Source organism: Mandrillus leucophaeus, unplaced genomic scaffold, assembly GCF_000951045.1.
Source record: "Mandrillus leucophaeus isolate KB7577 unplaced genomic scaffold, Mleu.le_1.0 Scaffold128, whole genome shotgun sequence".
Classification (NCBI taxonomy): Eukaryota; Metazoa; Chordata; class Mammalia; order Primates; family Cercopithecidae; genus Mandrillus; species Mandrillus leucophaeus.
The window spans coordinates 3788064-3814377 of NW_012101209.1; the positions used below are offsets into that span (position 1 = coordinate 3788064).

The window sequence follows — 26314 nt, forward strand, 5'->3', positions numbered from 1 at the left end:
GGCCTTTGAGCTCGCTGTGTCCTCTGCCTGGAACCTTCCTTCCCCTAGATGTCTGCGTGGCTTTATTCCTCTCATCCAACTTGTCTTTACTCAAATGTCACCTTCTAAGTGAGATCCTCTGTGACCTCCTCTCCACAGTGTCCCATACACACATGCACACGCATGATACTTCCTACTCCTCTTTAGTTTTCTCCTTACCATTCCCTAACATACTCAAGAGTTTGTCACTGTCTACCACATGACGTAATTTACTTAGAAATGCTTATTGTCCCCCGCCTAGAATGAAAGCTCTATGGGGGAGGACCATTGGTCTGTTTTGTTGATGGCCGTTTCTCCAGTGCCATGGCAGTGTCTAGCACAGAGAATATGCACAATAAGTGGGCACTGGATGAAACAATAGAGGAATGAAAAAGTTGTTGAATAAAGGAAATGACAAATGTCTGTACATTTTTACCCACGCTGATGTTTTCTTTCTCTCTTTCTCCCTCTCTCCCAACCTAGATACTGGATAAACTACTAGACGGCGACTTAACAAGTGATCCTTCTTACTTCCAGAATGTTACAGGATGTAGTAATTACTATAACTTTTTGCGGTGCACGGTAATGACAACATTTTAAAAACCATAATAATGTTTGCTTAAAACTTTTGGCAAAACCGAACTTCCTTTGATTTGGGAAATATTATAGATGACTTTATACTAGACCAGCACGTCCAAACTGTTTTGCATGATGTGGTCTACTAACCCGTAGGATCTTTTCCTCATCAGTGTTGTATATGTTATAATCTGACCACTGAGAATGTGTGATATTTCAGATAACTCAAAACGACTTCTGATTAACATAATTTCCCCCCAGTAGAGCTTGTTATAGAGGCTTTTTTGTGAAGGACACAGGCTGGGATTGGAGTTCTGGGTCTCAGGTCCCAGAGCTTCAAGTCTGTTTACGAGTCTCTTGAAAATGCCCACATTCTTTGTTCTGTACTTAAGACACTTGGATAATCAAAACTGCCAAAGCCTTAATGAAAATATTTGCTTTGTCTTACTTTTAACTTAAGAGGTTTAATGCATTTAGTATGGCCCTTACTTCAAGCCTTCTGGAATATTTCTCAAAGTATTCAAGTAGTTTGTTTCATAAAAGTAGACCAAAGTTGGTATCTTTTGTGTAGAATTAGTCAAACAGAAGGAGCCAAAGTAGGTGTTTGAATTTGTATAATCTTTGTCTAATGCTTATGACAATGCATTCTGTTTTTTAAATTGCCTGATTTAGGAACTAGTTTGTAAATAAAGTATGTTAGTTTCAGTGGAATTCGCCAGTGCTGCAGTTTTGGATTTAGGTTCTACCAAGAGAAAAACATGTGGTAGACAAGACAGAAACAAAATTTGTGATATCTTTTTTTCTTTACAACATAATATATTCATAGTTAGCAAAAATTGTTGATGAAGCACAGAGTTGTCAAACTCAAACTTTAACAGTTTTTAAAATCCTTGTGTAACTGTTTTTTTAAAAAAGCATTTACTCCTTTCTTTCAGTATAATGATTATTATACTTTATTGCAGTTTTTTTTTTTTAAATGAGCTTCATGGACAACTTTTCTTGTGTCTTGTGTCCTCCATAAAGCATCATCTCTTTTCACATTTGACATCTTTTCCCCTTTATTATAGTTAATCCAGTTTTGTGTGTGTGTGGTTTTAATAAACAGCAGACCACAGAAAAGAAATTCTTGGCTTTAAATCCAGCAGGCCACCACCCTGGCCCTGGTGATCCATTTCACCTTCTTTCCAAAAAACCACCAACAAGGAGTGAATCGAGTTTGATAATCTCACCTCTTTTGTTTTCTCAATCTTTGCCTCTAGAGGGGTTGCTAATGGGAGTCACAGATTACAAAATATTAGTTTCTGCAAAGGAAAATCCTGTATTTGCTCTAAGAGTATCACGTCATTCAGATTTCCCGTTAGTAAAAAGATTCCACCTAAATTACCTCGAAACCTCTGAGTTAAAATTTCAAGAATGGCGACAAGTTAATAGTCCCATCACATTTGTTCCTGTTGTATATTATGAGACATTCACAGCTTTTCCCAACGTGCTGTTCCTGCCACCAATCATGTTCCCTATGTCTTTCCGATGCTCCCTTCTGCCAGGAACCTGAGGATCAGCTTTACTATGTGAAACTTTTGTCACTCCCAGAGGTGAGACAAGCCATCCACGTGGGAAATCGGACTTTTAATGATGGAACTGTAGTTGAAAAGTACTTGCGAGAAGATACAGTACAGTCAGTTAAGCCATGGTTAACTGAAATCATGAATAATTATAAGGTAAGAGAGCTACTTCAGTTATTATTTTAGGAACTTTCAGATTACCAAGAGCAGAAGTGATTTGTAATTTGAGTCCTGCCTTTTTTTTTCTTTTTTAACTTTTATGATGTGTCACTAACATAAATACCAACCCCTTCTTTGTTTGATTTCCAATTCAAAGTTTTATATTGTTCCTTTTAATTTAACCTCTTTTGCCGGTCGTGGTGGCTCATAACTGTAATCCCAGTGCTTTGGGAGCCTGAGGTGGGTGGATCACCTGAGGTCAAGATTTTGAGACCAGCCTGGCCAACAAGGTGAAATCTCCTCTCTACTAAAAAATACAAAAATTAGCTGGGCATGGTGGCGGGTGCCTGTAATCCCAGCTACTTGGGAGGCTGAGGCATGAGAATCACTTGAACCTGGGAGGCAGAGGTTGCAGTGAGCCGAGATTGCACTCCAGCCTGGGCAACAGAGCAAAAACTCAAAAAAATTAAATTAAAATAAAATAAAATAAAATAAAATAATTTAACCACTTTCCCCTGATCATTCCTTCAAATGAAGTTCCCTTTGTCACATACCATTTCTCATCCTTTCTTGAGAAAGGAAGAGTTGCAGAGCCAAAAAGATGACTGACCGTGTGTGAGAGCCAGATTTCTGTTATGTATTGCTTTGTTACATTAATCCCAATGACCTCAGGGATAAATGAAATCAACTGGTTATTCTAAAAATGCATTTTACCTAATGATTGTATTCATTTACTTTACCCAGTCACAGTGTTTTGAGTCTCTACTTAGGCTGTGAGGTTGAAATGATGAATGAAAAATGGTCCTTGTTTGGAAGTAGGTCAAGTCAAGCCACTATGCTGTCTGGTTGAAATGCTCTGCCTCTGCTGCTGGAGGTGCCAGTGGAGAGTGAGGTCACAGAAAAGGAGCCCTGGAGGTTCAGGCAAAGAGGCATGGGCCCTAGAACTCCCACTGGAAGGGAGGACACCAAGAGCAAGTGACATGGGGAAAGTCATCCTGTGTATTATTTCTTTCCTCGTACTACACTCTCAGCTCCTCCTCTGGTCCTCCAGTGCTGTTAGCCTTTGCCCGAGGGATCGTCTCTGGGGCAACTCTGAAGGATGCCTGTACTAATGATTGGGGAGACCACCACTGAGTGATCCACTTCCTCCCTATATCCTTTTTTGAATGAACAAAAAACAGGGCAGTCAGCTGCCCATAGGATTTTTGAATGAATTAGAAAAAAGGCATCCTCTCCTCAAGATACTTTATTTCCATCTTTCAGAAATTGTCCTGATAACTAAGGTTTTACCTTAGTTAAAACCAGATTCTTTACTGCCATTTGCTGGCATGATGAATATTCATTTCTATAATGTCTGTATTAGGAATGGTGTCTCTTATTAATGTTCAGTGCACAATCTGCAATACCATCCAGGGAGTCCCTGGCCAATGCACCCTAACTAGACTGTGGTTTAGAATATGCCAGACCTAGGAGGCCCATTTTCGGGTCCTGCTCCTAGTACAGTGTTGGACACATAACCATTGTTGAAAATAGTCTGAGACCAATGCTATGCCAAGTCTACAAACCCATTATAAACCTGCAAAACTTGATGATATACTTACTTTCTAGGAAAGAAAGGGTTTAACTAGGTCAGGCCAGCATTTCAGCCATCCTTGTGTTTGGTTTACTTGGGTGCAGGTAGTGACCCTTAGTGCTTGCTGCTTCAAGCCTTCTCAGAGCACCTCCAGAAGGTACTGCTGTTTGTCCTTTTCTCTGAGCTCTCGGAATGCATTGTCTTTACCCCCATAGTTGCACATGGCACACTCTAATGTGCAGACTCTCAGTCTGACACCCATACCACCACTAGCCTGGAGCAGATGTCAGGAATGAATGAATGAATGATTAGTGCTGTATCAAAAATATATCTATAAACCTGTCCATAATCCATTAGGTGCTTATTATCCACAAATTTGTTAAACCAGAAAGAGGTTAGCATTCATGTCTTAAAGATGATGTTCTGTAATGTGATGTTAAGGAACGGAAAGAGTGAGTTTTTTTGAGAGGAGAGCAGATAAGGAAGTTCGGTATGTGTTATTTGCACCCTTGGGAGATATATTTTCTCACTGTACAAACCTTTTTTTTTTTTGAGATGGAGTTCTTGTTGCCCAGCTGTACTGTAGTGGCGCAACTGGCTCACTGCAACCTCCAACTCCTGAGTTCAAGCAATTCTCCTGCCTCAGCTTCCCGAGTAGCTGGGATTACAGGCATGTGCCACCATGTCCAGTTAATTTTGTATTTTTAGTAGAGACGAGGTTTCTCCATGTTGGTCAGACTGATCTCAAACTTCTGACCTCAGGTGATCCACCTGCCTTGGCCTTCCAAAGTGCTGGGATTACAGGCATGAACCACCACGCCTGGCCTCACTGTACAAATTTAACTAGAATATGATTCCTTTGTCAGCCATGTGGGGATAGGGTGGAACAAACAGCTTACCTGATGACATAAACTCTCTTTATGTTTTGATTGATAAAGGAGAATATGTTGATTAGAGATGAACCTGCATTTTTATATTTAAACATCTCTGTCTCTCTTGCCCATGTATCCTAAACCTACCACTATGAATTCCAATAAAATCAGAATCCAATATTTTCTAAATTTTTCTTTTGTTTTCTTTTCTTTTCTTTTTTTTGAGACAGAGTTTTACTCTGTTGCTCAGGCTGGAGTGCAGTGGCACGATCTTGGCTCACTGCAAACTCCGCATTCCAGGTTCAAGCGATTCTCCTGCCTCAGCCTCCCCAGTAGCTGGGATTACAGGCACATGGCCCCATGCCTGGCTAATTTTTTTTTTTCATATTTTTAGTAGAGACGGGGTTTCACCATGTTGCCCAGGCTGGTTTCAAACTCCTGACCTCAAGTGATCCGCCCGCCTCATCCTCCCAAATTGCTGGGATTACAGGCGTGAGCCACCGTGCCCGGCATAAACTTTTCAACTCTGAATCGGTTGCTAGAAAAAGAAGAGTTTATTGGTATAGATTAACCATATTTCCATAAAGAAACAGAACAAAATATGCCATCAATCTAATGCAGACCAAAAAGTGGCTGATGCTAAAACAGACATCATGTTCACTCACGCAGCTGGCAAAGCCCTCAGGATAGTGATTATCTTTGGCTTGTCTGTTAATGATGTTGAACCTCAATGTTCAGAACAGGAATCAGAACAACCTAGGTTGGCTTAAAACATTAGTACCATTAAAGTCATATTTATGTAAGACTCGGTACTAATTTGTCATAGAAAGTAGCATGCCGGTTTCTATTCATAGGAAGTAGAGATCTTTTTCGAGCACTGGGTTCATTTTAGCCAGTGAGGAGCATCTCTAATGGTTGAAGGAAGACCTTCCTGGGTTTCTAGAATTATGTTTTCATGTAGTTTTTATATAAAAATTAGCTTCTCTGTAAACTATGTTAGTTTCTATGTAAACTACATGAAAACATAATCCTTTTCTTACAATGATATACAGGAGGTGCATACTCAAATTTTCCTTTCAGTAATTTCAGATGTTTGGATGGTAAATTGAAATATCATATTGGCAGTTTCCAAAATAACTAGAATGAGAAACAATCTGTTGGACTATTTGAATTCTTTGTGACTGAATGAGGTCAAAACATGATCAGGACTTTTAGGAGTTAGCTGGTTAATACAATATGGTGGTTATGAACATGTTCTTTAGTTGCACATCTTGAGTTTGAGTTCTGGTTATGCCACTCACTGGCTATGCTCCTTTGGGACAGGAAACTTAAACTCTCTGCGCTTTGGCTTCCTTGTCTATAAAACAAGAATAAAAACAGTATTTATGTGTGAGTTTCTGTGAGGTTTAAATGAGATTATATATGTAAACACACTTAGAAGAGTGCCTGGTGGTTAGAAGGTGCTTATTTATTTATATATAAGCTATTACCAAAAATGTTCAACAAATTTTTAAAAGCCTTTGAGTTCTTGCTACATTCAAAAGTTATGCAAGAAACCCTGGAAAACAGAAATAAAAAAGAATGGGCAGGCTTCCTGTTTCCAGTCCAGTGTGTAAGGAGCTTAGAAGTCTCCACTCCATTGTAACAACAGTAAAAAGCCAAACAAACTGAAATACAATCAAGAACTCTTTTTAGATTTGTCGAAACTGAGGTCACAGTAGAGAGAGAGGTGAATATGGGGAGTCACAACTTAACAGGAGCAAACCCGTAAGTAGAACCCTCCATGGAAACAAATGCTGAGGCAGGAAAACCTGAACTGTAATTGGTAAATTACTAGAGGCTCCATAGGGACCTGTCTGAGAGTTTAAAACACCATGGGTGGGGTGAGGACTCAGCCAAAGGTCATTTGTAAATGACCTTTTTTATGTTGAGGGACTTTTCTTGTATACGCAAACTGTTGAGAGTTTTTATCAAAAAAGGATGTTGGATTTTGTTGAATACTTCCTGTGTCAATTGAGATGATCATGTGGTTTTGTTTTTCAGTCTGTGATGTGTCACTTTGATTGACTTACTTATGTTAAACCAGTCTTGCCTGCTACGGGTAAATCCCACTTGATCATACTGTAGAATCTTTTTGAGGTATTGTTGAATTTGATTTGCTAATATTTTATTGATAATTTTTGCATGAATGTCAGAGTTACTGCCTTGCAGTTTTCTTTTTTCTTATGATATCTTTGCCTGGCTTAGGAATCAAGATACTACTTGCCAAAACATCTATGATTAACATACTAAGGATTTTAATGGAAAAAGTAGACAACCTGCAAGAACAGATGGATATTGAAAATAGAGATATGGAAATTATAAGAATCAAAAGGAACTGTTAGAGATCAAAAACACTGTAACAGAGATAAAGAATGTCTTTGGTGGGCTCACTATCAGACTGGACACAGCTCAGCTAAGAGTAGCATGAGGATGCAATAAATAGAAGCTTCCAAAACTGAAAAGTAAAGAGAACAACGACTTAAAAAAGTTTTTTTTGACTAGCCTTAACTGTAGGACAACTACAAAAGATGTAACATACCATAAAGGGAATACCAGAACAAGAAGAAAGAGAAGGAAATGGAAGCAATATTTAAAGCAATAATGATTGCAAACTTTCCCAGATTAATGTAAAACACCAAACCACAGATCCCAGCAGCTCAGAAAACATGGAGCCAGATAAATGTCAAAATCAAATAACCAAGAAAAGGAGGCAAGTCATATGGAAACTTCAAAAAAACAAAGATAAAGAAAAAAAGTCTCAAAAGAAGCCAAAGGGGAGAAAAATCTTACCAATAGAGAAGCAAAGGTAAGAATTACGTCTAGGTTCTCCTCAGAAATCGTGCCAACAAGAAGAGAATGGAGTGAAATATTTGAAGTGCTGAGAGAATAAAACCCACCAACTTAGAGTTCTGCACCCTGCAAAAGTATTCCTCAAAAAGTGAAAGAGAAATAAAGACTGTCTCAGACAAACAAAAATTGAGGGAATTTGTTGCTAGTAGACCTGCTTTGTAAGAAATGTTAGAATAAGTTTTCAAAGAGAAGATAAGTGATATAGGTCAGAAACTCACATCTATATAAAGAAAAGAGCATTGAATAATGACTGAATGAAGATGACATGATTATGTAGAAAATCCAAAAGAATCAACAAAAAAACCTCTTGGAATTAATAAGTGATTAATCATAACAAGGTTGCAGGATATAAGGTTAATATATAAAAGTTAATCACTTTCCTATGTACTCCCAATAAACAAGTGAAATTTGAAACTAAAACACAGGACTATTTATATTAGCACCCTTCAAAAATGAAATACTTAGGTATAAATGCAAAAAAATATGTATAAGATCTATATTAGGAAAACTACGAAACTCTGATAAAAGACATTAAGAACAACTAATAGTTGGGGAAATATTTTGTGTTCATGGATAGGAAGACTCAATATTGTCAAGATGTCAGTTCTTCCCAACTTGATCCATGGATTCAATACAATCCCAATCAAAATATCAGTAACATTTTATAGATAAGGATAAATTGTTCTAAAGTTTCTATGGAGAGGCAAAAGACACAGAATAACCAACACAATATTGAACAAGAGGAATAAAGTTGGAAGATTGACATTACCCAACTTCAAGGTTTACCATAAAGCTACAATAATTAAGATATTATTTATTGTAATAATTAAGAATGGCATTGGCAAAAGAATAGGCAAATAGATTGATGGACTAGAATAGAGGGCCTGGAAATATACCCACATAAATATAGTCAACTGATCTTTGATAAAGGAGCAAAGATAATACAATGTAGCAAAAATAGTCTTTACAACAAATGGCACAGGAACAAATGGATATATCCACATACAAAACAAAATAATGAATCTAGTCACAGATCTTACACCCCTCACAAAAATGTTCTCAGAATGGATTATAGACCTAAAGGTAAAACATAAAACTATAATACTTGTAGACATTAACTTAGGAGAAAATCTAAATGACCTTGGATATGGTGTTGATGTTTCAGATACAATGCTAAAGGAACAATCCATGAAAGAAATAATTGAGAAATTGGACATCATTAAAATTAATAACTTCTGCTTTACAAAAAACAATGTCAAGTAATTGAGAAGATAAGCCACAGACTGGGAGAAAATGTTTGCAGAAGACACATCCAATAATGGACTGTTAACCAAAATATGTTTTTAAAAACCCTTGTAGCTCAACAATAAGAAAATGAACAACCCAATTTAGGAATGGGCAAAAGACCTGGGGACCTAACCAGTGAAAATATACAGATAGTGAGTAAACATATGAAAAGATGTTGACTGGGTGCCAGTGGCTCATGTCTATAATCCCAGCACTCCAGGAGGCCAAGGTGAGAGGATCACCCAGGAATTTGAGACCAGCCTGGACAACATAGAGAGACCCTGTCTCTACAAAATAAAAATAATTAATAAATTAATTAGCTGGATGTGGTGGTATGCACCTGTAGTCATGGCTACCTAAGAGGCTGAGGTGGGTGGATTGCTTGACCCCAGGAGTTCAAGATTGCAGCAAGTCATGACTGCCACCACACTCTAGCCTAGGCAACAGAGACCCTGTCTCAAAAAAAAAAAAAAAAACAAAAGGAAGAAGAAAAGGAAAAGATGTTCAACATCATATGTCATTAGGGTATTACAAATTAAAGTACAAATTAAAGTCATGAGATACCACTTCCAGACCTATTAGAATAGCCAAAATCCAAAATACTGACAACACTAAATGCTTGCAAGGATGTGGAGCAGTAGGAACTCTCATTCTGGTGGGAATGCGCAAAATGATACAGCCACCTTGGAAGACAGTTTGAAAATTTCTTACAAAATTTAATATACTCTTACTATACCATTCAGCAGCCATGCTCTTTCGTATTTACCCAAATGAATTGTAAGCTTGTGTCCACACAAAAACCTGCACAGCGATATTTATAACAGCTTTATTCATAATTGCCTGTTATATACAGTAAGCAGTGGGAAAGAGAAAATTAATTCATATTTCAGCTGGTTTTAATGAAATTGAACAATAGCAAAAAGCAAAGACAATGTTTTAAAAGTCCAGAAAGAAAAGGCAGGCCATCTACAAAAGGTGGACAATCAGACTGACAGACTTGTCAATGACAGCAATGGAAGGCATAACATCTTCATAGTACTAAAATGAGATAATAATCTAGAACTATATTTCAAGTAAAATGGTAGAATAAAAGTATTTTCAGATTTAACAAAAAAATTATTTCAAGTGCATTTAGAATCAACAGATTTTCACTAAAGGAGCTTCTAAAGAATATATTTTTTATATTCTTTATAAAATGAATTATTCCAGAATTATTCCAGGAAGAAAATCTGAGCTATGAGAAGAAATACTAACTATAGAAGAAATAATATTTTATCAATTTTAATTTTCTGGTTTTGATCATTATACAATGGTTGTGTAAAATGTTAACATTTGTGAAGGCTATGTAAAGGGTATACTATTTATTTAACAGATTTCATTTGTTTTGTTTTGTGACAGGATCTTGCTCTATCACCTAGGCTGGAGTGCAGTGGTGTGGTCATATGTACTGTCTCAAACTCCTAGGCTCAAGCTATCCTCCAGCCTCAGTCCCCCAGGTAGCTGGGACTACAGGCATGTGCTGGCTAATGTTGTTGGTTTTTCTTTTTTCTTTTTCTTTTTTTTTTTTTGTAGAAATGGAGTTTTGTTCTGTTGCCCAGGGTGGTCTCAAACTCCTGGCTTCAAGCAGGCCTCCCACCTCAGCCTTCCAAAGTGCTGGGATTACAGGTGTGAGCCACTGCAACCAGCCTCTGTAACAGATTTACTGAGATATAATTTACATACCACAGAATTCACTCATTTCAAATGTACAAGTTAGTGGTTTTTGCAACTGCAGTTTTCTCTGCAGCCATCACCACTATCTAATTTCTGAACATCTTCATCGTATCTGAAAGAAAAAAGAAAAAAATCCCCTATCCATTAGCAATGATTTCCACTTCCTCTTCCAGCCCCTGGCAGCCACTAATCTACTTTCTGTCTGTATGGATTTGTCTATTTTGTATATTTCATATAAATGAAATTGTGCAGTGTGTGGCCTTTTGTAACTGTTTCTTTCACTTTATATGTTTTCAGGGTTCATACATGTTGTAGCATGTTCATTCTTTTTACTGCTAAATAATATTCCTGTGTATGGTTATACCACATTCTATTCATCCGTTCATTTATTGATGGACATTTGGCATGTTTCCATTTTTTGGTTATTGTGAAAAATGCTGCTATGAATATTCATATACAGTGTTGGTGTGAATATGTGTTTTCCATTCTCTTGGGTAGATAGATGCCTAAGAGTGGAATTACTGGGTCATATGTTAAATCTATATTTAACATTTTGAAGAACTGCCAAACTGTTTATTGCAAAGTATCTGGGCCATTCTACAATTCTACCAAAATGGATGAATTCCGATTTCTCCATATCCTTGTCAGCACTTGTTAGTGTCTGACATTTTGATTCTAGCCATCCTAGTGATTTAAAGTGCTATTTCATTGGGCTTTGATTGGCATTTCCCTAATGATGAACGATGAGCATCTTTCTATGTGCTTTTTATTGTTCATTTTTATGTTTTTTGGAGAAATGTCTATCCAAATACTTTGCCTGTTAATTGGGTTGCTAATTAATTGGGTTATTTGTTTTTTATTATTGAGGTGTAAGAGTCGCTCTGTCACCCAGGCTGGAGTGCAGTGGCGTGATCCTGGCCCACTGCAACCTCCGCCTCCCAGGTTCAAACAGTTCTCCTGCCTCAGCCTCCTGAGTAGCTGGGATTACAAGTGCATGTTACCACGCCTGGCTAATTTTTTGTATTTTTCATAGAGACGGGGTTTCACCGTGTGAGCCAGGACGGTCTGAATGTCCTGACCTCATGATCCGCCCGCCTCGGCCTCCCAAAGTGCTGGAATTACAGGCATGAGCCACCTCACCCAACCTGAGAGTTCTTTATATATTCTGAATACAAGTCCCTTATCAGATATTATTTTTTCCCTATTCTCTGGGTTGTCTTTTTATTTTCTTGATGTTGCCCATCCAAGTCCAAGAGTGTTAATTTTGCTAAAATCCACCTCGTCCCCTAGTTCATTACTTATTCTATTGGTTTTTTTTTTTTTTTTTTTTTTGAACTGAATCTTAATTTTATTTCATTTTAGTCAAGTTAAAAATAGGTTTAAAAACTAATACTTACGTTGGTTATTGGAAAACATCCAAGCATTCACAATTTAGGTGTGTGAATCAACTTTTTTTTTCTGTCTCTATTTTATAAAACTTTTTTTTCTCCAAAGGTTATTGGGGTACAGGTAGTATTTGGTTACATGAGTAAGTTCTTTAGTGGTGATTTGTGAGATTTTGGTGCACCCATCACCCGAACAGTATACAACACACCCTATTTGTAGTCTTTTATCCCTTTCCGCCCTCCCACCCTTCCCCCAAAGTCCCCAAAGTCCATTGTATCATTCTTATGCCTTTGTGTCCTCATAGCTTAGTTCCCACATATCAGTGAGAACATATGATGTCTGGTTTTCCATTCCTGAGTTACTTCACTTAATAGTCTCCAATCTCATCCAGGTCGCTGCAAATGCCATTAATTCATTCCTTTTTATGGTTGAGTAGTATTCCATTTTGTGTGTATATATATATATATACCACAGTTTCTTTTTCCACTTGTTGGTTGATGGGCATTTGGGTTGCTTTTGGTTCCACAATTTTGCAATTGCGAGTTGTGCTGCTATAAACCTGTGTGCAAGTGTCTTTTTCATATAATGACTTCTTTTCCTCTGGGCAGATACCTAGTAGTGGGATTGCTGGATCACATGGTAGTTCTTTTAGTTCTTTAAGACACCTCCACACTGTTTTCCATAGTGACTGTACTAGTTTACATTCCCACCAGCAGTGTAGGAGTGTTCCTTGATCATTGCATCCATGCTAACGTCTACTATTTTTTGATTTTTTGATTATGGCCATCCTTGCAGGAGTGAGGTGGTATTGCATGGTGGTTTTAATTTGCATTTCCCTAATCATTAGTGATGTTGAGCGTTTTTTCATGTTTGTTGGCCATTTGTGTATCTTCTTTTGAGAATTGTCTATTCATGTCTTTAGCCCACTTTTTGATGGGATTTTTTTCTTACTGATTTATTTGAGTTTGTTGTAGATTCTGGATATTAGTCCTTTGTCAGATGTACAGATTGTGAAGATTTTCTCCCACTCTGTGGGTTGTCTGTTTACTCTCCGGACTGTTCCTTTTGCCGTGCAAAAGCTCGTTTGTTCAATTAAGTCCCAGCTATTAATCTTTGTTTTTATTGCATTTGCTTTTGGGTTCTTGGTCATTAAATCCTTGCCTAAGCCAATGTCTAGAAGAGTTTTTCCAATGTTATCTTCTAGAATTTTTATAGTTTCAGGTCTTAGATTTAAGTCCTTAATCAATCTTGTGTTGATTTTTACATAAGGTGAGAGATGAGGATCCAGTTTCATTCTCCTACATGTGGCTAGCCAATTGTCCCAGCACCATTTGTTGAAAAGGGTGTCCTTTCCCCACTTTATGTTTTCATTTGCTTTGTCGAAGATCAGTTGGCTGTAAGTATTTGGGTTTATTTCTGGGTTCTCTATTCTGTTCCATCAGTCTATGTGCCTATTTTTATACCAGTACCACACTGTTTCAGTGACTGTGGCCTTATAGTATGGTTTGAAATCAGGTAGTGTGGTGCCTCCAGATTTGTTCTTTTTGCTTAGTCTCGCTTTGGCTATGTGGGCTTTTTGTTGTTGTTGTTCCATATGAATTTTAGAATTGGCTTTTTGAATTCTGTGAAGAATGATGGTGGTATTTTGATGGGGATTGCATTTAATTTGTAGATTGTTTTTGGCAATATGGTCATTTTCACAATATTGATTCTACCCATCCATGAGTATGGGATGTGTTTCTATTTGTCTTGTCTATTTGTATTGTCTATCATTTCTTTCAGCAGTGTTTTGTAGTTTTCCTTAACATTTTGAAGAACTGCCAAACTTTATTGCAAAGTATCTGGGCCATTTTACAATTCCACCAAAATAGATGAGTTCCAATTTCTCCAGGTCTTTTGCCTCCTTGGTTAGCTATGTTCCTAGTATTTTGTTTTATTTTATTTTATTTTATTATTATTTTATTTTATTTTATTTTATTTTATTTTATTTTATTTTATTTTATTTTTGCAGCTATTGTAAAAGGAGTTGAGTTCTTTATTTGATTCTCTGCTTGGTCACTGTGTATAGAAGAGCTACTGATTTGTGTACATTAATCTTGTATCCATAAACTTTGTTGAATTATTTTATCAGTTCTAGGAGCTTTCTGGAGGGATCTTTAGGGTGTTTGAGGTAAACAATCATATCAGCAAACAATGACAGTTTGACTTCCTCTTTACCGATTTGGATGCCCTTTATTTCTTTCTCTTGTCTGATTGGACTGGCTAGGACTTTTAGTACTATGTTGAAGAGGAGTGGTGAGAATGGGCATCCTTGTCTTGTTCCAGTTCTCAGAGGGAATGTTTTCAACTTTTCCCTATTCAGTATTATGTTGGCTGTCAGCTTTTATTACAGTGAGGTATGTCCCTTATATGCTGATTTTGCTGAGAGTTTTAATCATAAAGGGATGTTGGATTTGTTGAATGCTTTTTCTGCATCTGTTGAGATGATCATGTGATTTTTGTTTTTAATTCTGTTTATGTGGTGTATCACATTTATTGATTTGTGTATGTTAAACCATCCCTGTATCCCTGGTATGAAACCCACTTGATCATGATGGATTTTCTTTTTGATATGTTATAGGATTCAGTTAGCTAGTATTTTGTTAAGGATTTTAGCATCTGTGTTCATCAGGGATATCAGTCTGTAGTTTTCTTTTCTGGTTATGTCCTTTCCTGGTTTTTGTATTAGGGTGTTGCTGGTTTTCTTGAATGAATTAGAGAGGGTTCCCTCTTTCTCTATCTCGTGGAATAGTATCAAAAGGATTGGCATCAATTCTTCTTTGAGTGTCTGGCAGAATTCTGCGTAAATCTATCTGGTTCTGAACTTTTTTTGTTGGTAATTCTTTAATTACCATTTTAATCTCGCTGCTTGTTATTGGTCTGTTCAGGGTATCTAATTCTTCCTGATTTAAGCTAGGAGGGTTGTATTTTTCCAGGATTTTATCCATCTCTTCTAGGTTTTCTATTTTATGTGTGTAAAGGTGTTCATAGTAGCCTCAAATGATCTTTTATATTTCAGTGGTGTTGGTTGTAATATCTCCAATTTTGTTTCTTAATGAGGTTATTTGGATTTTCTCTCTTCTTTTCTTGGTTAATCTCGCTAATGGCTTATCAATTTTATTTATCTTTTCAAAGAACCAGCTCTTTGTTTCATTTATCTTTTGCATTTTTTTCTTGTTTTGATTTCATTGATTTCTGCTCTTATCTTGGTTATTTCCTTTCTTCTGCTGGGTTTGGGTTTGGTTTGTTCTTGTTTCTCCAGTTCCTTAAGGTTTGACCTTAGGATATCAGTTTGTGCTCTTTCAGTCTTTTTGATGTAGGTGTTTAGGGCTATGAACTTTCCTCTTAGCACTGCCTTTGCTGTATCCCAGAGGTTTTGATAGGTTGTGTCATTATTGTCATTCAGCTTGAATAATTTTTAAATTTCCATCTTGATTTCATTTTTGACCCAATGATCATTCAGGAGCAGGTTATTTAATTTCCGTGTATTCGCATGGTTTCGAAGGTTCCTTTTGGAGTTGATTTCCAGTTTTATTCCACTGTGGTCTGAGAGAGTACTTGATATAATTTCAATTTTCTTAAATTTATTGAAGCTCATTTTGTGGCCTGTCATTTGGTCTATCTTGGAGAAAGTTCCATGTGCTGTTGAATAGAATGTGTATTCTTTGGTTGCTGGACGAAATGTTCTGTATATATCTGTTAAGTCCCTTTGTTCCAAGGTATAGTTTAAATCCATTGTTTCTTTGTTGCCTTTCTCTCTTGATGACCTGTCTAGTGCTGTCAATGGAGTACTGAAATCCCCCACTATTAATGTGTTGCTGTCTATCTCATTTTTTAGGTCTATTAGTAATTGTTTTATAAATTTGGGAGCTCCAGTGTTAGGTGCGTATGTGTTTAGACCTTTTACCATTATATAATGTCCCTCTTTGTCTCTTTTAACTGCTGTTGCTTTAAGTTTGTTTTGTCTGATACAAGAATAGCTATTCCTGCTCACTTTTGGTGTCCCTTTGCATGAAATGCCTTTTTCCACCCCTTTACTTTATGTAAATCCTTATGTATTAGGTGAGTCTCCTGAAGGCAGCAGATAGTTGGTTGGTGAGTTCTTATCCATTTTGCAGTTCTGTATCTTTTAAGTGGAGCATTTAGGCCATTTGCATTCAATGTTACTATTGAAATATGAGGTACCATAGAATTCATCTGCTATTTGTTATCTGTGTACCTTGGTTTTTTTGCTATTTATTTTTGTCCTTTAAATTGTATTTTTGTTTTATAGGTGCTGTGTGATTTATGCTTTAAAAAGGTTCTGTTTTGATGTGTTTCCAGGATTTGTTTCAAGATTTAGAACTCCTTTTAGCAGTTCTTGTAGTGGTGGCTTGGTAGTGGTGAATTTTCTCAGCATCTGTTTGTCTGAAAAAGGCTGAATCTTTCCTTCATATATGATGCTTAGTTTCACTGGATACAAAATTCTTGGCTGATAATTGTTTTGTTTGAGGAGGCTGAAGATAGGGCCCTAATCCCTTCTAGCTTGTATGGTTTTTGCTGAGAAATCTGCTGTTAACCTGATAGGTTTTCCTTTATAGGTTACCTGGCACTTTTGTCTCACAGCTCTTAAGATTCCTTCCTTCGTCTTAACTTTAGATAACCTGATGACAATGTGCCTAGGTGATGATCTTTTTGTGATAAATTTCCCAGGTGTTCTTTGTGCTTCTTGTATTTGGATGTCTGGGTCTCTAGCAAGGCCAGGAAAGTTTTCCTTGATTATTCCCCCAAATCTGTTTTCCAAACTTTGGGTTTGTCTTCTTTCTCAGGAACACCGATTATTCTTAGGTTTGGTCATTCAACATAATCCCAGACTTCTTGGAGGCTTTGTTCATATTTTCTTATTTATTTTTTTATTTGTCTTTGTTGGGCTGGGTTAATTTGAAGACCTTGTCGTCAAGCTCTGAATTTTTTTCTTCTATTTGTTCAGTTCTATTGCTGAGACTTTACAGAGTATTTTGCATTTCTATAAGTGTGTCCAGTGTTTCCTGAAGCTTTTATTGTTTTTTTCTTTAGGCAATCTATTTCCCTTTACTTCTTGTATCATGTTTTGGATTTAATTGCATTGGGCCTTGCCTTTCTCTGGTGCCTCCCTGATTAGCTTAATAACTGACCTTCTGAATTCTTTTTCAGTTAAATCAGGAATTTCTTCTTGGTTTGAATCCATTTCTGGTGAGCTAGTGTGATTTTGGGGGGGTGCTAAAGAGCCTTGTTTTGTCATTTTACCAGAGTCAGTTTTCTGGTTCCTTCTCATTTGGGTAGGCACTGTCAGAAGGTCTGGGGCTGAAGGCTGTTGTTCAGATTCTTTTGTCCCACTGGGTGGGGGTGTTCCCTTGATGTGGTACTCTGTCCTTTTTCCTGTAGATGTGGCTTCCTGTGAGCTGAGCTGCAGTGATTGTTACCTCTCTTCTGAGTCCAGCCACCCAGCATGTCTCCCAGGCTCTGCGCTAGTGCTGGAGGTTGTCTGCACAGAGTCCTGTCCTGTGAACTGTCTATGGGTCTGTCAGCCGTGGATACCAGCACCTGTTCTGGTGGAGGTAGCAGGGGGGTGAAATGAACTCTGTGAGGGTTCTTAGCTTTGGTGGTTTAATGCTCTATTTTCGTGCTGGTTGGCCTCCTGCCAGGAGGTGCCACTTTCCAGAGAGCATCAGCTGTGGTGGTATGGAGAGGAACCAGCCGTGGGCAGGGCCCTAGAACTCCCAAGAGTATATGCTGTTTGCCTTCAGCTACCAGGGTGGGTAGGGAAGGCCCATCAGGTGCGGGCAAAGCTAGGCGAGTCTGAGCTCAGACTCTCCTTGGGCAGGTCTTGCTGCGGCTGAGTATTTGGGGTGTCTCCTGGGTCCTACAAGAGCAGTCCACTTCTTCAGAGGGTCTGTGGGTTCTCTCAGGATTCTTGGTTTGTTCTTGCAGTCATTCTGGAGCTAAAATTCACGGTGCGAGCCTCCGCACGCTGCTCTAAGTCGGCGTTGCAATCTTTATTTTATAAAATCTTAATACAGATCAAGTGTTTCTGAGGAAAATGTGGCGTACAAATTGAAATGTAAAAGTGTAAAATACAGGATTTTTAAAACTTGGTATTAAAAAAAGAATGTAAGGTATCTCACTAATCATTTTTATACTGGTTACATGTTGAAATGAGAATCTTTTGAAGACATTGGGCTAAATAAAATGTAGTTTTGAAATGAATGTCACCCTTTCGTTTTGCTTTTTTTTTTTTTTTCCCCGAGATGGAGTTTTGCTGTGTCACCCATGCTGGAGTGCAGTGGCGCAATCTCGGCTCACTGCAACCTCCACCTCCCAGGTTCAAGCCATTCTCCTGCCTCAGCCTCCTGAGGAGCTGGGACTACAGGCGCCTACCACCATGCCCAGCTAATTTTTGTATTTTTAGTAGAAATGGGGTTTCACCATGTTGGCCAGGATGGTCTCGATCTCCTGACCTTGTGATCCACCCACCTCGCCCTCCCAAAGTGCTGGGGATTACATGGTGAGCCACCGGGCCCAGCCTCTTTACTTTTTTAATGTGGTTACTAGTAAATTTTAAAATTCCTATTGACTTGATAAATCTACTGGAAAGGATCACTTACGCTTTTGATGTCATACCCAATAAACCATTGCCTAACCCAAGGGAACAAAGATTTAGTCCTATGTTTTCTTCCAAGAGTTCTGTAGTTTTCACACTTACTTTTCATCAATAAAAATTAATAAACTTAGCTAGATGCAACAACATGAAGACTCTTAGAAACATAGTGTTCAGTGAAGAAGGCATGTCACTGATTACAAATAAAAGAAAGCACAGAAACAAACAAAAACAAATCATTTATTATTTTGAGATACAAACATATATTGTAAAACTTTTTTCAAACATTAGAAAATTCTATGTCTAAACTCCAGGATAGTGAATATCTCTGTCCAGGAGATAGAAAGCTGGGACTGGGACAGGGAAGAAGTACATTGGGTAGATTCAATAGTATTGGTAGCATAGAAGTTCTTGAGGTGGATGATGCATTTGTGGGTATCTGTTTATTATTAAGCTCCCTAACTTACAGATATGTAGGCTAGGAAATAATAACTATATATATATATTTATTTTGAGACAAGATGTTGCTCTGTTTCCTAGGCTGGAGTGCAGTGGTGTAACCTCAACTCACTGTAGCCTCCGCCTCCCAGGTTAAAGCAATTCTTGTGTGTCAGCCTCCCTAGTAGCTGGGACTACAGGCGTGTGCCACCATGCCCGGCTTAGTTTTGTATTTTCAGTAGAGACGGGGTTTCATCATGTTGCCCAGGCTGGTCTCAAACTCCTGACCTCAAGTGATCCACCCACCTTGGCCTCCCCATGTGTGAGTCACCACGCCCGGCCAGTAAGATTTTAAAGGAGGCAACTGTGATTAAATGCTCTGCAGAGATTTAATTGACCATGTTGTGAGGATTTGGTCTGCTTAGCAAGGCAGTGTCTTTAAAGTCTCTCAGCACACTACAAAGGAGTAGGAGGCATTATGGTGGAGGCAAAGTCACTGTATACACTCCCATGGGGAGTTCCAACAGTTTTCCTCACGGACAGAAAATGATGACACAATCCAAAATAGCAGGTAACTAAAATCATCTTTTCTACCTGGCTGTACGTGCCCGTTGATGAGCAGCTGATTTACCTTGCAGGTCATATTCTGTTACATCTCCCTGATGGTAGCATTGAAGTGCATTCAATGTCAGAAGCCTCAGTGCTTGGAATTTAAAGTTTCCCTTTTACTCCCTAATCTGTAAAATGCTATCTCATGGACATTAAGCATTATGAGGGCAGCTATGTTACCTGTCTTGTTCACCACTGTATACCCAGGGCCTAGCACACTGGCGGGTACATAGTAGATTCTCAGTAACCTGTAAGAAATGAAAGAATAATTTTTATAGGAACAAAAAAAGGTTTGATGGAGAATAAGTGTTGCTTAATACATTTGACTTTCTTTAATCTTCCCTTTTCCAACCATTCTGAAACTGCACTTCCACTACAGCGGTGGTTCTAAGGGCTCCCTTTGCATTAGAAACACCTGGGGTGCTCTAAAAACACCTAATCAGGCCCACTCCAGCAAAGATTCTGATTTAGCTGCCTACTATAGCAACCAGCACATAGTAGTATGCAATAAAGTTGGAAGGAAGGAAGCGAAGGAAAAGAAAGGATGGAATCACAGAAGGAAGACAAATGGTTTGTTCATTTGTACTATAAACCACCTTTACAATAAACGTATATTCAATTATAAGTGCAAATAATCCACCACCTCAAGTACCATTGACTATGTCATGTATATTCCTTAGTCTTTTCAGAAGCATTAAAAAAATGCAAATGTACTGTCATACATTGATTGTAAGATGTATCCTGATTTTAAAAATAATTAAATGTGGTGATAAAACGATAGAGTATCTCTAGAATCTAGGAAACGCAACCCACAGTCTCTAGGAGCTTTGGCTTTGAAACTTCTGCTCTTTGTACCTGGTTCCATACTCCTTGTGATATAGGAGTTACATTGTTCTTGTTTTTCTTGAAGATTCTGAAAATGTTTTCAACCCCCTTTTCTCTGTCTGGTTATAGTTCCTGCCTTGCTTAAAAAAAAAAAATCATTTGTGCTGTATTTTCAAAGACCGTGTGTGTGTGTGTGTGTGTGTGTGTGTGCACGCGCGCATGTGTGTGTCCTTGGATTTGAGGTTGTTTGTGTTTCTAAGTGGTCTGGAAGGTCACTGCAGTTTTAAGAGGAACCATCTGCCAGTGCCAATTCTTACTTGCACTTGTGCTTTTAAAGGTTAAGTTGCCTTTGGGTAAGGCTTAATATGCTGTGTTTAAAAGTTCACCTGGCCAGGCGTGGTGGCTCATGCCTGTAATCCCAGCACTTTGGGAGTCCGAGGCTGGCAGATCACCAGGTCAGGAGTTTGAGACCAACCTGGCCAATATGGTGAAACCCATCTGTACTAAAACTACAAAAAAATTAGCTGGGCGTGGTGGTGCATGCCTTTAATCTCAGCTGCTCGGGAGGCTGAAGCAGGAGAATTGCTTGAACCTGGGAGGTGGAGGTTGCAGTGAGCTGAGATTGCGCCACTGCACTCCAGCCTGGGTGACAGAGCAAGACTCCATCTCAAAAAAAAAAAAGTTCATCTAGTCAGGAAATGGTAAATATAAAGTTACATTTCCCTGTCACTTATCATTCTACAGCTCATTAAATTTCACCTAATTGCATCTTCAGGATTCAGGATGTTAGTGTTTCTCAGCTTCACTACCAGACTGAAATCTTAACACCCAGGTCATGAGAGTTTTATTTACTTATCCCAGGCTATCAAAAGATCTTCCTTTAGGAATGGCGAGTTCCTGAGTAATAAATGTGACTTAGAAGTTTGAAAGGTAAATATTCCAGTAAATCTAACTGATTTTATTAGTCATTCTAATTGCTGGTGGCATTTTCCATCATAACATTTTTTGATGGCAAAATGTTGATGGTAACAGTGGCCAGGAAACTAGATTTGATAAATGGCATGCATATCAAGAAACAATTAACAGTTAAACGAGGCTAATTCTTCAACTGTTAGTTGGACTTTAAGCTTCTATCAAACCATGATGGGAAAAGTCTGACTTTGTTGACTGTGAGCTTTATGTGATCATTTTTTCTCCCAAGCCCTTTGAAGACAATGAAGGGAACGCTAGTATCATTCCACAAAAACTGCTGGGAGGAGGAAGTAGCTCCCAGTGAAGCATGACTTCTGCAGAGAAGGAAGCTAACTCTAGGACATTTATTTTATGTAACTGTAGTCTATAGAGAAGCAACTGCCGCATTATCGGCAAATAAAAATAGTGTACATTCGAAAACCAATTTATACTGCAGAGTTCCTTGTGAGTTCACTTTACCTGTATCTGTTGTAATCCAAATGCAAGAGTAGCATTAATTTTTTTAATGAGACATGCCTCTGGGCTTTTTTGATTTTTAAGCATTTCAGTGAATAAAGGGAAAAGAGAATACCTATAAATTATGAAATGGATATTGATTCGCCCAAACTTGCCATGCTTTCGACATCTTCTCTTGTTCATAGTTTATGTTAGATGAAATGTTCACATGATAATCAGTGTGTGTGTGTGTAGTTTCTCTTCGTTCTTTCATTAAGCCATTTAATAATGTATTCTTCCCCATGAGATGGTTTAAGCCGTTTTGCTTGGTGCACACCACCATCATGTCGTCAGGGCTTTATTTTATTGTTGTTTCAAAGTGTCTCATGCTTAAAACATTAGAAAATGCACTTGTGATTGTGGCTACAGGAAATGTAGAATTAATCTAGAGTGACTTAAATATGGCAAGGTGAGGGTAGTTCAGAGAGAAGATAATAAATGACAATACCATTTGCTATGCAGATTCCAGAGATCTAAAAACCAGTAAGCTAAGAAATGTATATTTAAATTCAGTTGCTGTGAAACCCAACTGGTATGAAACACAGGCAATACATCAGTTGACTTTACTTTGAAAAGACAAATCGAGAAAGGGTGGGGAGAGTACTCTTTTCTGGATACAATTAGTAGTATCTGTTGTGTAATAAATGTCACATGCTGTAGTGGCTACTCCATCTTTATTCCTCATGTCATAATATAACAGGAGATGCAAAAAGTCGATGTAGATGTTTTAAAAGATTGGCCACTAGGAATCAGTGGGAATCCAAAGCAGTGTGTGCCCACCACCATCCAATAAAGTGTGAGAGGTTATTAGAAAGGTTTAATTTTTTAATTTAAAACAAAAGGAAATAAGAAAATAAGCTTTGCTGACTCTTTTTATTATTATTATTATTTTGAGACAGAGTCTCACTCTGTCACCCAGGTTGGAGCGCAGTGGCATGATCTCAGCTCACTGCAACCTCCACCTCCTGGGTTCAAGCGATTCTCATGCCTCAGCCTCCCAAGTAGCTAGGATTACTGGTGCCTGCCACCACACCTGGTTAATTTTTGTATTTTTAGTAGAGATGAGATTTCACATGTTGGCCAGGCTGGTCTCGAACTCCTGACTTCAGGTGATCCACCCGACTTGGCATCCCAAACTGCTGGGACTACAGGGATGTCACCATGCCCAGCCTGATGTTTAATGTACAGATTGGTCCTAGGGGGCTGATTTGGTCTGTATGTCAAGGTCACACATCAGATGGTCTAGAGCCAGAATGGAAAGCCAATGCTTTTGTCTTTGTTTTTCCAGTCATCATCATCATTAGCATCATCCTGATTTGAGTCTGTCTGCCATACAGTCTGACTCCAGGCCCCATGCTCTTTCCACTCCAGTTTCCTCTTCTTTCGTGGAAGAGTGGATGACTTAATTCTGTACCAGTTGACCTTGGTCTGTTATCAAAAAGAGAAAACTGCATTGTCACACTTCCCACTGGCGACGGAAGCCCCAATCGTATGTTCTGGGCTCTTTCTAGGGCTTTTTCGTTGGATTTGCCTGGTCTGTGGTGTAGAAGTTGTCTAACCACCCACACTTCTGCCATGAGTCAGTCTGTGCCATCTACTTGCTTATGACTATTATTATTATTGTTCCCAAGTCTTGTCATTGGGTAATGATCAATGCAACAGCACAGGATTACACATAAAAGCGGAAACCTTTAGCTCTGGGCAGAAACTCCTAACACCCTCCTTCTTGATTTCTGGCTTTCTCCTCTGCTTGTTTCACTCTGAAGATTCATGTCTGTTTCTTCAGCCTCCTGATGGTCCCCATATTTGTTACAGTGATTTGCACATTCCTTCTAAGCCTGTTTGACATTCTCTGGAAAGAAAAGGGAAAAGGATGCTTTATTCTCCCAACAGGGGAGAGTTGTGTTTTTGGAAGAAAAAAAACACCAAAAAACCTAATTGCAAGGTAATGGAGTGGCTTTGGTGAATAGAACCATTGAGAGCATGGGGCACAAAGTCTTGCACCTGACTGATACCAGGTTTTCCTGTCTAGATAAAAACATAAAGAGCACAGAGCACAGACTTTTTAAAAAAAAAGGTAAAGAACAGTAAGCTGTGTAACCAGGCACTTGCCTTCTTTTATGAGATCAACTTGGTTGGAAACCTTTCACTAACTTTGCTGTCTACCAGGGAGTGGGTGTGGGGATTGATAACAACAGGTGGGAATGAGACTCCTGGCAGTAGCTTTTCTGGTTCTTTGGATGTGTGCCTACTACTGTCACTCTGAGTCCTATTTTCAGAGAAAGGCAAAGTAACCTTTATTCAAACTGGAATTTTCTCAAGCTGGAAGGCAAGTTTGTTATGGGAAGAGGGAATGCCAATGGCTCAGCCAGAATCCAAGAAGGGCTGCCCTTTGCAGAATGCTCTGCTCCCTGACCACGCTAGAGCCTCCCCATCCACTGTCCATATTTGTTTTGAGAGCTTCTCAGCATCTCTAGGTTAACACTTTTTGCAGGCTGTTCAGCATTTCTCCTGTGATGAGGCTGTCCTGCTCTCAGCTGGCCTTCAGGACCACTTTAGCTGGGAAAGATCATTTCATTCCCGTTAGTGAAAGGGAGCAAAGCTTTCCTGTGTTATTTTTTTCCCCCTCTTCATAATCCTTAATGTATTCACTCAATTACTAGTGGTACTATTATTTTTTTTTTGTATTTTATTTTGTTTTAGAGACAGGGTCTCACTGTCGCCCAGGCTAGAGCGAGTGCCATAATCATAGCTCACCTCCTGAATTCAAAAACCTCAACCTCCTGGACTCAAAAGACCCTCTCACCTCAGCCTCCCAAGCAGCTGGGACTACAGGAGCATGCTGCTGTGTTTGGCTAATTTTTAAACTTTTTTGTAGAGAGAGGGTATTGCTGTGTTGCCCAGACTGGTCTCAAACTCCAGGCCTCAAGTGATCCTCCTACCTCAGCTTCCCACAGTGCTAGGATTAAAGGTGTGAGCCATGGCACCTGGCCCATTACTATTATATTTTGAACTTAAGTGACAGTTCTAATGTTGGGGAGTGGGGAGCTGGCAGAGCAAGCCAGTAACAAGCAGGTTTTCCCGTAGTTCCTGTCTACTGCCCTGTAATGATAGATATTGTGGGAGTATCTGCTGTTCCCCCTCCACATGGACATAGTTTCCAATCTCCTTAATCCAACTGCATGAACCACAGACCGCTCATCCGAGAGTGGCTGTCCTTAGAAGTTATTTCTGTTACTTTGCAGCTATTGATAAAGAGACCAATTTTCTTTCCAGTATATACCAAATCCAAGGTATAGCAGTGCTGTCCAATAGAAATATACCAAAATGCAAGGGAAATATGTGCATTTAAATTTACTAGAAAGTACGCGAAAGCTATAAAAGAAACAGGTGAAATCAATTTTAACAATACATTGTCCTTAACACTATATATGTAATGTCATCATATTAACTTGCAATTGATACTAAGAAATTACTGAAATATTTTACATTCTTTTCTTTGTACTGAGTCTTCAAAATCCTGTATGTGTCTTAGATGCACATAACAATTTTGACTAGCCACATTTTAAGCGCTTAGAAGACACTTTTATTGAAGAATGTAAGTCGATACCATATATTTAGCTGTCTATAAATTAAAGCATTACTGTCTATAAATTAAAGCATTTTTTCTTTGCTCTGCAGGGCTGTTTCTTGTTGGTTGGGTTGTATGCAAATGTGTGTTTGTTAATTAAATACATTTAATGCTGCGGAAAAAGAAAGAAATTGGCTCCTTGACCCGCCTCCTAGTAGGGTAATAACTTTGTCAAGCACATTGCAGTCTTTGGAGATGACCCTTAGGTGTGACCTTGAAGCTGACCTTCTCACAGGCTGGGGTGCATTCCTCTTCTGGAGAGATTTGTCTGTGGGAGTGGGCGAGCTTGCTCCTGGGACACTTTCAGTGTATTACAATCCAGTTACTGGGCCAGGCGTGGTGGCTCATGCCTGTAATCCCAGTACTTTGGGAGACCAAGGCGGGTGGATCACTTGAGGTCAGGAGTCCAAGACCAGCCTGGGCAACATGGTGAAACCTTGTCTCTAACCAAAAAATACAAAAATTAGCCAGATGTGAACACGGGAGGCAGAAGTTGCAGTGAGCCGAGATCACACCACTGCACTCCAGCCTGGGTAACAGAGCGAGACCCTGTCTCAAAAAAAAAAAAAAAATCCAGTTATTGATTATGGTCAGAGGAGATTCTTGAGAGGCAAGGGGATCAGAAAACACCCACGAGAGCAGACCCTGAAA

At 38.7% G+C, this 26314-nt stretch overlaps 1 protein-coding gene across 2 annotated transcripts in view; it reads left to right on the forward strand.

Annotated features, from left to right (window-relative positions):
* Positions 1 to 26314, forward strand: part of CPVL (carboxypeptidase, vitellogenic-like) — a 172007-nt gene that overhangs the window by 89522 nt on the left and 56171 nt on the right. For both annotated transcript variants that reach the window (XM_011972228.1, XM_011972227.1), the window contains exons 10-11: positions 502 to 600; positions 2139 to 2312. In XM_011972228.1, the coding sequence (XP_011827618.1) occupies positions 502 to 600; positions 2139 to 2312 (273 nt within the window). The remainder of the gene's footprint in view (positions 1 to 501; positions 601 to 2138; positions 2313 to 26314) is intronic.